The sequence below is a fragment of the Rhinichthys klamathensis genome, unplaced genomic scaffold (assembly GCF_029890125.1).
Source record: "Rhinichthys klamathensis goyatoka isolate OS25496 unplaced genomic scaffold, OSU_Roscu_1.1 h1tg000125l_1, whole genome shotgun sequence".
Classification (NCBI taxonomy): Eukaryota; Metazoa; Chordata; class Actinopteri; order Cypriniformes; family Leuciscidae; genus Rhinichthys; species Rhinichthys klamathensis.
In genome coordinates this window covers 460,212-476,743 of record NW_026606662.1, presented here as the reverse complement: position 1 = coordinate 476,743, position 16,532 = coordinate 460,212, and the positions used below count along the sequence as shown (strand labels likewise).

The window sequence follows — 16,532 nt, the reverse complement described above, 5'->3', positions numbered from 1 at the left end:
TCACAGCCCTAGTTCTGATACATGACAAGTGAGCCCTTCCATCTCTTACTCAGCGCCAGCCAAAGCGTGAACACATTATTTTAATTTAGCAGTTGATATTGTTCTAATCACATCGGTGTGATCCTATCAAATGTAAAAAAAAAAAAAAAGTATTATTTTTGGTCTTTTGGAATCTGTAATCAAAATCCATTTGGCTCAAAAACCTGAGGAGGGATGTGCCCCGAATAAAATTGTGAGGTGTGTAGAGATTCCCACCCCTAGTACTGAATAAAGTAACTGCAACTACATAAACTTATTTATACTAACCCGAACCCTAAACTAACAGTCTACAGATTACTCTAATGAGTGTTAGTTGACATGTAGTTGCAAAGTTACTTACAGTTAGTAAAGTGTCTAAAGTGGATCATCGAAATAAAGTGTAACCAAAAAAGTAATTTATAAAAAATATTATATATGATATTGAATATTCAATTGTGCATGCCCCCTTTGTCATCATAATGAACTTACAGCAGTTAAAACTATTGATTTTATTATTGTGTTTTCTTTTTTAAAAATTGATACAAAAAATAGTACAGAAGAATTTGGATATTGACCAATTTGAGAGTATCGGTCATAATAAATCAAAATAATTATCGTTGATCTTTGCATCCCTAATAGTGACTAAATTTGAATCAGTTGCAGCACTGTTGTATCAGATTTAGGCGTGTTTGCGAATTAAACTGAATCGGGGTAGTTAGTGAATAGTGTAAGTGACTTTCTAATTTGTCACCAATAAAAACGTAGTATAGCTAAAACTAATTTAGGGCAGATGGATCTGATGACTCCTGCACAAATTAGAAATCTGTATTCCTGCATATTGTACAGATGTAGTGGTACATGACTGCACAACCTGGCGAATCCAATGGCAATCGCATGAATTTTCATACTTTTTCAGCTTGTAAAACATCTGCATGTGCTTAACAAATTCGAAACGACAGCACCTGATTCCCCCCCCCCCCCCCCCCCCCAACATGTTTAAAAATGATGTAGAAGCATTATGTAACAGAAAATGTACAAACATCTTTCGCCAATATCCTGCATGGATTCAAATGCCTAATGCATTGAACTGTCCAAAAAAAATGGAATAAAAACTGATAAGCCAAAAACAATCTCATCATCTCCACATTCAGCTGAAAGGCATGACATTTGTGCATTATGTTATTACTGATCTGAGCTGTATGTGAATAATCTGCCAGCAGTGTCAAATGGTTAAGCCCCAGAGCCAGAGACCCACAGCTTGGCCCCCGATAAGCCCACCTCCACCCCTGCTTCTGCTTCTCAGGTGCCTCTCCTGAAAGAGGGTGTGCGGGGGTGGGGTGGGGGGTGACGGCAGATGCTGTCACTGCCTGCCTGCCAGCTTGCTGATAGGTAATGACAGATTAATGGATGGTTTTATCCTTTCAGGGTGGCAGGGGGCACAGGAAGGAAAGCGTGTAATTTATGTTACCAAAATGCCTCCCCCAGCATGAGCACGATGAGCCCTGTCTTTCTTCCTTCTCCCCTTTCGGTCTTTTCTGTTCTTATGCGATCCATCGCTCAGCTAATAGAACTTCATCTCGATTTCAAGGTGATCGATGTCAACACTTTCAAACTTATTATGTATGTGTCATGTGTGAGGGCTCTGGATGAGTGCCCTCCTTTGGCGGAGAGGAAATTGAATCCATATACATTTGTGATTAGCTGCTTAATCAAATTGATCAAAATTCCGGTTACTCCATGCGACACGATCTCATCGCAATGCAACAGGAGTAAAATAGCTTCATGTCAAACTGAAATTAGCCTCAGATGGCAATGCCCACAGACCTCCCAAAGTCTGTTCACTGAACATCTGATGCAAATTGCACACAAAAATGGCAAGCGCTGTTTTTTCAAGCACTGAAGTCATCAATTTCAATCTAATTGTTTAAGTGTTTTTAGGAGTCCGAACACTAACGGGGCAGGAAACCTATTGTATTTGTACATATTTTTCTATAATTATACACTATCGTTCAAAAGTCTGGGTTCAGTACGATTTTTTTTCAAATATTTTTGAAAGAAGCCTCTTATGTTCACCAAGGCTGCATTTATTTGATAAAAATACAAAAAAATATTTTGAAATATATTGACAATTATAATTACTTTTCTATTGTTGTTGTTAATGTTAAAAGTAAAAATGTTAAAAGTCTTAGGTTTCACATGATCCTTCAGAAATTATTCTAATATGCTGATTTAGCGCTTATGAAACATTTATCCTTATTATCAATGTTAAAAGAAGAGAATATTTTTGTGGAAACTGTGATGCATATTTTAAGAATTTGCTACTGACTATTCAAACGCGAGTTTTGAGCAGTATAGAGTAGCACTTGTTTGTCATTTCTACGATCACAATTCGGTACTGAGAGGCGGCTTTATGTGCGCACACTTTGGATGTGAGCACAAAGTCTGCGGGAATGAGTAAAATTATGTGCAATACATGCAATCCCATGCTGAAATTCAAGCCCTGTAACACCAACAATATTCATCCGGAGCAAATGAAACGAGTGATTGAGAGGAGGCGGGTTTGTGTGTCAACTCGCTGTTTGAGAGATGAGAGAGCGAAAAAACGCAGCTGGTATCGTGTATCTATTTAATGGAAAATGAGTAATCGGTATATATCGAAAAATCTATATTTTTGACAACACTACATTGCACTTTTCAGATGCCTTTTTAAAAGACTACAATTGGAAAAAAAATATTTTATTATATATAAAATTCAACAAAATTCAGCCAAAGTGGCTAGTAGGAGTGACTGTGTTACATGCCACTGCTGTAATCCATCCTATACTTGTTTAGTGGATCCTAGCTCAAAAGTAATACTTTTTTCTTCTTCCTTTTTTTAAAGTGTATTTTTTTATTATAAAATTTCAATTTTGGCAATTTAGTTACTTATCTCCACTTTTCTAAACTCCTTGAATTTAGATAATTGTTGTTTGTGGCTATTATGTCGGACCGTTGCCTAATTATTTGTTTCCAAGTCCGCTTGGAAACAAGGAGGTAGCAGGTTTATATAACGGGTGTATCTGATGAAAAAATAACTGTTGTATTTGTTGTAAATGCTAGTGGCATCAGAATTTAGTTAGAGGCATTTAATTAACTACCATGAACAAAGCTATATATTCAGTTTTGTTTTCTGAGTTCAGGCAGTCTTCCTGTCCAAGCGGACAGAATGAGGAACAACAAAAGACCAGATTTTTTGCCGCAAGACTAAACTGAAATTAGTGCAGGCTTTGTTTTTGTCCCTTCATGAAGCTAAACGCAACTTGTGGGGTTTTATTCCGAGATGCATTTCAACTTGGACAAACATAGGATTTCTGAATTCTTCCTTTGCCGCAGTCTCCCTCCACATCGTTCTGACTTCGAGCAGTCTGTAATGGAATTTGATGTTGAGGATGGAAAGCGAATGAGGCGATCTAAACAGCAACCAGTAAACTGATGGAACTAGAGGGTGGTGGAGGGGGTCATGGAATAAAAGAGCTGTCAGGTGAAAAGCTCTCCGAGGCAATTATATTCGTACAAAGGGGCAAGTAACTGCATCAGAGATGTCATTGGGAGGTCATTGTCCCGGCAGGTGTCATGGCGTTGCTGAAAACAGCTGCATACATTTTTAATGGGACTGTTCAGAGATTATAAGCGGTAGTCTCATGGCAGAGAGGAGTTAAGTTGTGTCCTGCCAGGTGCTGGCAGCATTTCAGGCACGGGTCATGAGGATATAATTCATCAGGGGGTTTGATTAACGTCTAGCGCACGCCAGACAAATAAAACATACTGACTTACTGAGCTGTTAATAAGCCCGGCTGATTTATAGACCCCAGGACCACACTTGCGTATGGCATGACCCGTGTTCAAGGACCACAATGGGATTCTCAACCACTGAGCAAATAATCAGGATGACATGTGTGCATGATAATAGTGAAAAGAATAATAATTCTGTACCAAATTTTTTCCAAACTATATTTTCAAATGCATTACTTTTCTGTTTCCAGAATCGGCTGTTTTACCTGATGCTTGAGGATAGAGGCTAAATGAATATCTTTTGTTAAAAGCTCAAGGCTATATTAGTAATTTATGGGTACTTTGGCTCGATTTGATATTGAAGCTTGGGATAAACTCTTGTAATTGATATCTGCAACCTCCTGACAGAGATACATTAGTACAGTAATACATTTTGCGATGTTTACTCTTGCTTACCTATCCATCAGCAGTTATGATAAATTAATTTTCTGTGGAGTACACAGCAAGCTCATTTATCTTCAATCTGTGTAAATAGCCTTTGATCACCTGGGAACTCGGAGTACCCTCTCGCCCACAATGTAGCAGTAATGAGATTAAGAATGGGTTAGTGTTGACAGAGTTCTGTGGGTCTTAATAATTTAAAGACTAATTAATTGCCTGGTGCCGGAGCTTTTTATTTAGGCTAGAGAGCAGCATAAGAGAAGCACCGTTCAATGTAATGGTTGCGCTTGGCTCTGAGTAGAAACATAAGTAGAACCAGTACAACCAGATTTTAATGATAAGATCAGTTTTTTTTTTCCACATAGCGAAACATGTTGGTTTCAGTAAATCAAAAAATGTTGTGTCAGATGGAGCCTTTATAATCCAGCTGTGATCTTACATTTTTTATGCTTTTGGTAAATTATTTAATATTATTAATAATATTATGATCAAATTGTTTGAATTTTTTGTAGAATAAAAATAACTGATAGCAGTATTTGAATTTATAATTATTATTTTAGATTATTTTAGCTGATACCCAGCTAAGTCTCGAATTCACAAATGTATACGCACGTACACGCGCGAGAGATCACTTCTGGTGCTTTCCGGAAAAGACCGAAGCGCCCGCGCCCTCAGATCACTTGGACGTGGCTGTGTTTACAAGAGGTAAAAACTATATAAATAGTGTTCGTTTTCTCACACAAACCGCTCGTTTCGTGTCTTAGGAACTAGAATGTGTACTTACATTTACGAGTCATTAAATCATGTTTAATTTGGACTTCTCTGTGCATGCTCTTTGAGGTGGACCCCATAGACCTTCATTACCTGTATATACATTTACATTTACATTTATTCATTTAGCTGACGCTTTTATCCAAAGCGACTTACAATTGCTATATATGTCAGAGGTCGCACGCCTCTGGAGCAACTAGGGGTTAAGTGTCTTGCTCAGGGACACATTGGTGTCTTGCAGTGGATTCGAACCCGGGTCTCTCAGACTGCGCCACTGCGCCATCACCACCCAGATGATGACTGACAGACAAGAACGGTTTGACCTAAAAATATCAAAATTGAAAATACTGTGGACACAAAGACACCTACATCTTGGATGCCCTTGAGGTAAGCTAAAACATATCAAAAATTAATTTCAAAGTGAACTATCCCTTTAAGACTGGCATCCGGCATTCTGGAAAGAAAGTGCAGGTGCATCACAGCTTCAGCGGAATATGATTAGGGGTTGAATAACTTATTCATCTTTCTTTCTGTCATAAAGGACATATTTGTGAAGCCACATTTCAGCTGAGAGTTTGTTAGCAAGGGAGAGAGAGAGAAATTAAGACAGTTTGACAGTATACAACTGTACACAGAAAAAACCCAGTGCCTTTTCTGCTTTTTTTTTTTTTTTTTTTGCTGTCAATCATCCAAGTAAAAAGTTTTCTATGCCTAGTAAATTCAATTTAAACATCTCCACAACTGACAGAAATGTTTCCCTGTGGCAATTGGTGGTAAACAGCTCTCGGAACAGAAATGTTCTCGAATTTGAGAGATAAACTATTTATTGGATGTTCTATAAGTTTGATCAATTGGACATTTGGACATTCTCTGAAAACTTTGCCCATATATAATGCTCTAACAGCTGGAAGAAACTTATTTATTTGACAGCACAGTAACACAGATGGTGTGTGATGGCAGATGTTATCAAATGGGTGGCGAAATAAAACAAACGACATTACATTTACTATAAAGTTCAACGGTGCAGATTTCCAGTCATCAAGAGCACACCGGCTTTAAGCCATCTGCAATTGATCATATTGAAAACATATACTAAATTGGAATAAAAAGACCCAATGATGGAAATAAACCCACAGATACACAGACCTTTAAATGGTACAAATAATTATAAAAGAGGGTATTTACTCACTAGGGATGCACAATATATTGCTATAATATTGGTTATCGGCTTTCGAGTTTTTTTTTCAATTATTGGTATGGCAGATTATATTGGACATTTCATTGTTCATGCTCATTTTCCCTATTTTTATATTTAGATCGCTGTCATCTAATGCTCACTTAAAGTTAAAAACACTGTTACATGTATTCTTTAGCAAATCTAAAATAAATATCCATTATTATAATATTATTCATTATTATTTATCATACTATTATTTTCATACTGTACATGTTTAATTTGAGATTTTTGTGTAATTTATCAGTTATAATCCATTAAATTTAAGTAGTATCTGTATTTCTATTACATGTGAGTGACATTTTTCATCACAGCATTCCATTGGTCTCAGCATGTGGCTTAGTATGCAATTAAAGCCAATATTAAAACCAATATAAAAATTCTGCCCAACACTGATAAGCTGACAATTATTTTCATGTTATGGCCAATATTAGCCTACATATTCAAAACACATTGTGCTAAAATGTATGAAATGTATGTTTATAATATCTAAAAAATGGATATTCATTTTGAGATTTCTAAAAGATTACATAGATAAAGATTCCTATACCATTTAAGTTCAGCTTATCAAAAACCAACAGGGATAATGAGCATGGCAATCTCCATCAACATAATCATTGTCATCATCTTTTCATTTAAAGGAGGCTCATTGAGGATTCTTAAGTTATTATCCACTGATGAGAATCTCTTAAAATCTCAATTAAGACATTTAGGCACTTCGCCATTCAAGGCGATGCAACAAATAATCCTTTCTGGATAATTTATCCTTTGCGCATTCTTTCTAACAGACGATTCAATCTGAGAAGGAACTAAATTGGCTTTAAAGCCATCAAATACTGCTTTCATGACATCCTGTGACTTCCAAACAAAAACACTAGGACCATTAGTGGCTCTTTTCTACTAGAGGATGTTGGCTAACCAAGATCTGCCGTCAATCCCCCTTCAAACGAGAAGCTCCGACAGATTTGTGTGCACTCTCCAAGAGTGGGAAGGCACAGTTCACACTTTTCTGTTACACACAAAATATATTTCACAACACTCAGAATAAAGAACAAGAATGGGAACAACAGAGGTGTCTCTAGAGGCAAGCTCCCGCGTTCACTTTATCATTGCCACAGAGGAAGAACAGAGGGATCTTAAAGCTATAGAATACAAATGAGAAACACAAGCCTCAATGTCACAGGGATGTTACTAATGCACTGTAGAAATATCTCTCAAAGGATGCTCATGAATATCCTATTATCAGATATAAAGACTGTGTGAACCGGATGAATCATTAGCCATTCACATGAATCGTTCTGATTTCACACATGCTCACTGTAATGACTTTTACTTGACATAACTCAGGCCCAGATTGTTTATTTACATTCACATCTGTGCTTTTTGAGGGAAAATCTGTATAATTTTGCGGAAAATTTACTGGCATCAGTCGATACTTTATATTTAACTGTGCATGCTAATTTCTTCTATTTTGTTTTATAAACTGTAATAGAGATCCATTTTTTATTGTGTAAATTGTTGCGATGTCTATACTTGTAGCATTTAAAAACAATGGATTTTTGTTTTTAATATTGTATTTTTTTTATTTATTTAGTCATTCAGTTTGGTTCTGTTCACATTATATGCAGATATAAGCTGTTGCTTGCCTTACATTTTTGAGATTTAATTAATTTGTAGGTTTTCTAATGTTCTGTAAGCCACAGAACATGTCGTGAAGACAGACCACACCATATGGGCCGCAGAGGTCCAGAGCCCCACACGCGGAGAATGTCTTTAATATCATCAGACAGACATTCGCAGCGAGTACCGGTGCTGCCCAGCATGGAGCTACATCCATTGTGAGACGCTGAAAGGCTCAGAATCCTGGACATGACCAGAATACATATTCCTCTGACTGAGCGTCGAGGGTGACGAACCCCCATCCAGCACCATTACATCCTATCAGCAGCACTGATCATTGCCCAGCCCCTCTCATTAGCCCTTGCCTATCTGCTGAGAAATTGAAGTGGTAGTTGTCACACATGATCCAGTAGAGCCAGCAGATGTTGCTAGAGCATAAAGTGATGTTTTACAGCAATTTCAACCTCCAAATAGAAAATTAAACCTTTGGAGGACAGCTTTTTGAAATGTGAAGCCTTTCCAAAAAGGGTCTTATATTGTAGTGTAGGCTATAACTAGAAACTGGTGTTCCCTTGAGCTGCGATGCTTTAAGGCCACCTGTCAAGGACCTGATGAATTAATCCAGCCATACAAAACCACATGAGTTCGGCTCAGCGTCTTCAAAGAAACTTTTAAAATGCAAACTTACCTCATATTCAACATATTCCTCTTCCTCCACCTCATAAGACACAGTCTGGATTTTCACCTCGTTTTCGTCCAGCAGTTTAGCCTGCGGGTCCTCCGTACTGGGGGTCTCCACCGCTACGTCCTTGTCTTTCTTCTCCATGAAGGTGGTCTCGCAGCACTCGTTTTTGTAATCCTTGCCCTTGCTGCTCACATCGTCCTTGTAAAGGATGAAGTTAGGCTTGTAAAAGGCCTCCACCGCCAGGTGAAGCGAGGTGGCGTCCAATAGCTGGGCTTTAGCCTTGCCGTTTCCTCCTGTGACCGCAACCCCACCTCCGCCGCCACCTCCTCCTCCACCTCCTCCACCAGTCACAAAGTAGTTTATAATGTTCTCCTGATACTGGTTGCTGTGGAAGTCGCCACCATAACCATAGTCGGCCATAACCATATGCTTGCTGTTTTTATCTAGAAGAGGGTTCTGAAGCTCACTTAGGCTCTCCATTGTTGAAGAGCAGAGCGCCGGGACTCAGTGTTTAACAGCCGGATGGAGAATGAAGGGAAGGAGCGATGACCTTGCCTGGACTGATGTGACAGGTGCTAATGTGTTCAATAGGCCGTGAGCTGTAGGAGGAGTGAGAGGAGAGAGAAGTGAGGGAGAGAGGGGAAAAGACATGGACTATTGAGCAAATGCAGAGGAAAAGTTTAATAAGACCGAACTGCCACAATGGACAGGTGCTGGGCAATGGAAAGGCATCCATGCAGATAACACAATGATGTCTGTGGCACCAAGAGTGGCTTAAGCTACAGTTGATCTGTGAAGACTCTTATTGGGGGCTATGTCTTAAAAATTACAGATTGAAGAGTTTTGCAACTGAGTAGTGAGTGACTGTACATTGTCAGTCTGAGAGCTTTTTTCTCTCCGATTACAAAAAAGTCATCATGTTGCATTCCTCTCCACCTAACTGATAAAATGTGGTTATCAGACAGATTTTAATTAACTTTATTTTGCTGCCCCATGACACTCACTGATAACCCTGCCGAATGGGCATGCCTGGTAGTTCATATGCCCATGAAGGTAAAGAAGACATCTTTGTTACAAAGGCAAAACATGCCCAATGACCCATCCTAAATGCCCAACTGGCCATCCAGAATTGAATTGAAGGGGAAAATATGTAGTTAGTCTTACAGGCAGACCTTTGAATAGGCAGTCAGTGTGGATAGAGTCAATTATCTATCAATCAATTGTTAATAGTATTACCACAAAACAAACATTCTTTTTTTTTATTAGTTTCTTTAGTGGATGTTTGTGTCATGACATGCAACGTGCAAGCTGTGCTGGATTCTAGCTTCCGATGACTTTATTTATGATAAGGCAGTGTTTTCACCATCTGCTCCTGATTACTAAACACATTGTGCTTAACTAGATTGATTTAATCAATAAATTATTAGTGACAATTAATCAGTCATCAATTAATCATAAATATCTTTACTGCAAAGCCAAGTGTTTGACCGAAATCTTGTTTAAACTGTATCTTTCAGGTTTTGATGTCACTAATCAATCATTGATTACTTTTTCCTCAAAAGTGCTCATTGCATCATGACTTGGAATAATAGTGAACTTATTAAAACATACTTGCGTGTCCTTACTTCGGCAAACGGTGTAAAGTCAGCCAATCAGATTAGCCCTTGCCAGATCTAGAAACTGCTTTCCAGTTTTGTGTGGAGTGTGCATCAGATGATCAGTGGGTGGTCTGTAGGTGTGCTGTCTGAGGCTGAGACTAATATTTCTTTAATGTGCGACTGATGTGAAGTTAAATAGTCTAGCAGGTTATTGATGCTCTTTAACTGAGCACATCAATTGTACTCAGATCTCAATCCTGTCAAAACTCTCTTTTGATTGGAGAAAACGACATGTAGTCACAGTGGTGGGTGTGCCCTCTCCTACCTTCTCCTCATTAATCTGTGATTAAAATAGCAACACAATCAGGTAGAAAGCAGATTATTTCAAGAGCTTTTGATTTGATTGTGCCGATGCCTCCGGGGATCGTCAAATGTAGGATCATGCGTCAAGGAATGCTGACTTCATGCTTGACAGATTGTTTGAGCTCCCTCAATTCTCAATACGCATTTCAACACAGTCAGCATACTGAGCACATTCTCCCAGTGCAATAATACTACACCATCAGAGCTAACTAATGAAAAGATGCTGTCGAGATCAAATTATGAATTAGGGAATAGATTGATGATTAGTTATTCTAGGAGCCTTCCCTTTTGAATGTCAATCTCTCTCTTTCTCTCTCAGTACATTGATTCCTGGACAGTTTCGACCTGCATCTTCAACAATGTGTCTGCTGCAGATCCATTCCTCACATTAGCTTCCTCTCCTATCATCATTTCTCAACCCGCCTATTTAAAACAAGGGTCTATTTGTGATGAAATAGACTAGTGGTAGCGGAAGAGTGTGTACATTAGTGGCTTATGTAAGGCTGGTCCTAACTATAACAATTAAGTTGTATAATGTCAAAAAGAACAACAACAAAAAACAGCTACGGCTTTTATTTATTTAAGTATATACAGTATTTGTTCATATTATTTCATTTTGAAATAATATATTAAATAATCTTTAAATAAAATATATTTAAAAATGAATTAAATTATGTTTTTATTATTTATGGTGTCTGTTTTCTAATTAAAATACAATTCGTTGTTTTTTTGTCATTTATTCTTCTGAAAGCATTAATTTGTGTTGTTTTTCGTAATTAAAATGAGGCCATGCTAAAATTGCCTGAACTCCTAGTGCCAGTAGGATGTCACAGCAGACCTAATTTCCATTTCTGCTACTCTATGCTTGTAGGCTGCACCACCCTGGCAATTGAAAACAGAAAAGAAAAAGTCCCTCAGGTTCTAACTGCCATTGGGATCTTGGAAATGTGAAATTTCACATGGCCTTAAAGCCTTTCTTGTCAAAAAGAGACAGGCCTTGGCCTGTGAAACATGCAAGCATATGCTGTTGTTTGTAGCTCACAGGTCAGAAACTGTGTTTACAGATATAGTTTTAGAATTGGTTGTATAGGACTATTTCATTGGTGGAAAATCATTGTGGAATTTTAATTCTCATTCCATTCCTGTGCATGCGTTGGTTTTCTCTGTGTCACTCGCGGTGGTGTTCAGAGAAATGTCCCCTCGGAAGATGAGTAAGGTGAGGGAGTATTTTGAAAGCCTACACAAAACTTCATTTTCTTCTGTCATGTCAAACTAGTATATAACAGTAAAGCTTGCTTATAGGCTTGTTATACTACCAGTTGGGAGGGGCAATATGATATGAAATTTTATATCGGGAGTAAAGGAGAAACTTTATGAATGAAACTTACTTGACACTTGAACAGTTGCTATATCAACATCCTAACGAAGAGAATACACTTAAATAATGTAGTTGTCAACACTTGAAGCTTTTCTTGTGATTTTGCCACCCGTCATGTGTACAGAAAATTTTCATACACGGACACGCAGGTGGTTGCCATGGTAACAAACAACAATACCTTAACATTCTGACTTATGTGGAATAAATATATCTATAATGGATAATGTTGCTTAAGTGAATGCTTAAGTTTAATATACAATGATCAATGATCATAATGCAAAGCAAAGCAAGCAGACTAGTCGGTTGCAAAATTTCCATTCAAACGTTTATGAAATTAGTCGTTACGCAAATCTCTAGTTAAGAGTGTTCAATTGTTTTTTGCTGAATTTTACACTGAATTAAAAGAACTGCTTGTAATGCAACTGACACAGCAATAAAATGTTACACTTTGCAGAGCAAAGATGAAATAAAATAAGATTCTGTTTTTAATGGTACATTTAATTTGTTTTTAATGGTACATGTAGATGACATTTAGCATTTTAATTTAGTTTATCTTTACATAATTTCACATGACATTATTATTGTAGACGATGTCATAGTTATGTCTAGATTCATTTGAGAGAGCTATCAATTTGTCAGAATTTGCTATGTTAAAATAATTTAAGTGTAGAATTGCTCATGATTCAGTTAATAATTTAGGCAGTAGCAATTCAGTTTAAAAAGTGTCTTCTAAATGACAAATAACTGTCTGGTGGGTCAGGGAGTCCTTCAGTCATTCACAATAAACTACTAAAGCTTTTACACCAGTGCATTTCTCTTCTATCTTCTTTTTTAGATCCTTGAATGTGTTTTGTGTGGAACCTTATCACAGGAAGTTGGAAAGATTACTATTAAAGCCCCTTCCAGAAGAAATTCAAACTGGAAACATCTTTTTAAAACGGTGATCACGGCAAACACTATTTAGCTATTTATTATGACTATGGTGTTATGTGTACAGTTGTTCATTTACATCTGTAGAAACAGTTGTTAAGTGTTCAAATATCATTTGTCAAGGTCAGGTCTAAATGAGAGTTTGAATAGCATCCGTATACTGTAGGCAGAGATAAACTGTATGATTTTAAAATAGGCTGTTTACCTTCTAAAAACAAGTAAAACTGAAATGACTGTGGTTAAATAAAATATGCATCAGACCAACATACAGAAACACAGACCTTTTATCTATCTAGGCAAGCATAATTGGTAAATAAATAGACATTAAAGCAGATTTCTTAGGTCTCCCTTATTTAACATGGGTTCAATCAGGATATCAGGATTATAAAAGTCGCTGATGAGGAGGGTCACAACACCGTTTTCCTCAGTTATTATTAGTATGAATATGCAAATAATTTCCTTTCATGCAAGACAGATATAACTAATGCATATGGGTGCAGTGACTCAGGCTGACAGTGATTTAGAACAAATGAAGAACCATTTCATAGACTTTTTGTGTTATACTTGAATCGATCTGTCCATTGCAGCAAAATTGTTTCAAAGCAGCTTTAAATGAGTACATTTTCAGTCCTTAACAATTTGTGAATAACAGTTCTCCTCCATTTCAATAACAGCAGGGCAACCAAAACAGAGAGAGGTGCAACATGCTTCCATTCCTCATTGATATAGCACCTTTCTCCTTGTGCTAAGGTGCAATCAAATCCCCCAGCCGTTGTCTTAGTCAATTAAGCCTTATGAGTCTCGGCCCTTCTGAATTCTAATAGGATAGAGGCTGAAAACACTTTAGCAGTGTTAATGTGTTGGGTAAAATGGATAATGGAAACTTTTGCTACTCATGTATGCACTTTAATCTCCCTGTGCACAATGCTGGTACAAGAGAGGGACGGAAGAACGAATAATGTGGACTTGTAATACAAAGAGGCTATGTGTACTCTAGTATTCATTTGATTTGCATATTTAATTATCTGTTGATGTTGTTCACTCATAGTCATACAAGCTGGTCGTGACTCATGCACCCTCTGGATGAAGGGTAAATCGGTGTGAATTCAGATCAACAAACAGAGAATGAGAGCTGCATATATATATATATATATATATATATATATGCTTTGATTGCATAATCAAAGGACAGTGTAGTTTATAATGCACAGATTAGGTACACTAAGTAACGTGCATAAAACAATTTTGTCATATCAATGTGTCAATAATGATAATAAGCCTCATTATTGCAACATAAAATAAGTAAATGCTTATGTCATATCTGTAAACAACACTACAGTGTACTTTTCACTTAAGGGCACAGACAAAAGCATAAAATGTTCTTTTGTGTTTAAATGTGTTCAGACTGTAATACACTCTGGCCAAAGGCTGGCTTATACGTTAGACATTTGTAGGCTACAGTATAACTCATATTAGCCATTAACATAGGCATTTAGTGTACAGTGATCAAATCAGAATATCTGTTTATTCCAGGAGACAGTTTATTAATGACAAATTTCAGCCTCGTATTCGGAAATGTCCATGTCTTACCTTGCGACTCAGTAATCCAGGTGTCCGGCTCATTCGATTTGATTCAGTGACAATTTGGCATTCGACTGGCTTTCCACAGAAATGTCAAACGGTTTGAATCCGAGTCTCCATTGCAGAAGCCCGTGAGGCGCCGGTAAACTCGGCGAACAACAATACCTCTGATTTCTAAGGATGAACACGAGCAACGAAACAATGAACCTGCTAAACGTGAGTCATTTCTCGAGCAACAGATATCCAACTTGACTAATGCCAAATATATCTGATAAAAGCCGGTAAAATTACTGACTGTAACACAGTACAGCTTTAAAACAGTCGTACTGTACACCGCACCTCATAGTACGAGTCCGCGCGCATCTTTCAGTTGAATCATGAGCTGTTCAGGACCGCGCGAACTTTCTTGTCCGAATCTCCGCGCGCAGCTTTTAAAACACAATATCTGCTACAAAATATTTCGCTGTCCCTTTGGTTTTACTGTATGAATTCATAAAGTCACCTTAGATCATTGCTCTGTGCGAAGCTGTAAATTCCCGTTCAATAAAAGACAATATGTTTCGTTCTGAGAGAACAAGGTAAGAATGCTGTCAGTGACAGAGTGAACGGACTTTCCGTTGTGCGTCTCTCCAAAAAAAGGATACGAAATATGTACCATGAGTCTTGTGTGCGTCGATGCGTTTCCGTCGACTCTCCTCTAGCCGAAATAAAAACATAATACGGCAGGTTTGCGTGGGACGAGGATCTTAGAGCTCTAAAGCGTATTGATTTCACATCTTGTGAGGGAAGCTCTGCTGGGGATATTGACGATAAAATGTACAGCAAAGTATGTATCTATCTATTTATGTTGCCCATTTATTAGTTTAAGTGTCCATGGAAAATAAGTGTAGAGGAACAAATACGGACATGATTGGGTCATTCTATAAAAAAGGAGCCTTATCCCTCATGAACATGTGTAAACAATGACTTCAACGATGAGAAGCCTAATTTTTTCAAGTATATTATAGAGAGATTAGATACATAGATAAACATGTTTTACTTTACATTTTATTGATGATGACACCATTCTTTCAAGACGTTATCTCTTTTTTGACTTTATTACATTTTTCAGCCTATATTTTGTTAGGTTTGCAATCCTAAACGATTAATCTATGATTGCGTATAGCAAATTTCTGACTATTTTTTAATGGCTTAATATGGCAAAATGCAATTTATTAACATTCTTCATCTGATTGAATGTTTATTTTTATAAAGAAATTTGCTTTAAAAATCACCTTTTAAAAACGGATACGGCACCCATTTCTTGGAATGACCCAATCGTGTAAGATAAGGCTGCACTCTTAAAAATGATGGGTTAAAAATAACACAACTTGGGTTGTTTTATAACCCAACCGCTGGATCAATATTTCACCAGTCCAACAGTAGTTATTTTGACCCAGCAAGATGGGTTGGTGATTTTTAACCCAACATTATGAGTTAAATATTTTACCCAAATGCTGGGTCAAATTAAATACAATTCTGGGTTGATTAAACTACATATTTGTTATATTGTGTACCCAAATGCTGGGTCAAATTAATTACAATTCTGGGTTGATTTAACTACATATTTGTTATATAGTGTACCCAAATGCTGGGTCAAATTAATTACAATTCTGGGTTGATTCAACTACATATTTGTTATATAGTGTACACACATGCTGGGTCAAATTAATTACAATTCTGGGTTGATTCAACTACATATTTGTTATATAGTGTACCCAAATGCTGGGTGAAATTAACCCATGTGCCAGATGAATTCTAACACATTACAGTACAATTTAAGAAAATAAATTGCAATAGACTACCCATAGCTATAAAACTGTTAAACTACAAACCTATAACAGAATACATGCTAGATTTATGCATATATTATGCAATAAACACTTAAACAATACAAAAACAAAACAACAATGGAATCTTTGAAATTTTTTCTTTATTACATTAATTCATATCAACAATATAGCAGAACTAGTGCAGTTCATATCACTCAGGTAGGAAAACATTCAGAGCAAAACAACAATTCCGAATTAAATGGCTGAACATTCAACAGGCCAACAGTCTGCTATTAAGAGCCATTAGCTCTACTTGCAAGCAAGTATTCTA

At 37.1% G+C, this 16,532-nt stretch overlaps 1 protein-coding gene across 2 annotated transcripts in view; it reads right to left on the bottom strand.

Moving 5' to 3' along the window:
* syndig1l (synapse differentiation inducing 1-like) overlaps positions 1 to 15,096 on the bottom strand; it is a 28,653-nt gene extending 13,557 nt beyond the window's left edge. Inside the window, exons 1-3 of one of the 2 annotated variants that reach the window (XM_056256248.1) lie at positions 14,730 to 15,096; positions 14,400 to 14,564; positions 8,544 to 9,139 (exon numbers count right to left, since the gene is read on the bottom strand). In XM_056256248.1, the coding sequence (XP_056112223.1) occupies positions 8,544 to 9,020 (477 nt within the window). In that variant the 5' untranslated portion in view covers positions 9,021 to 9,139; positions 14,400 to 14,564; positions 14,730 to 15,096. Of the gene's footprint in view, positions 1 to 8,543; positions 9,140 to 14,399 lie in introns of both variants that reach the window. The other variant, XM_056256247.1, reaches the window with a different exon arrangement.
* Positions 15,097 to 16,532: the final 1,436 nt, after the last annotated feature.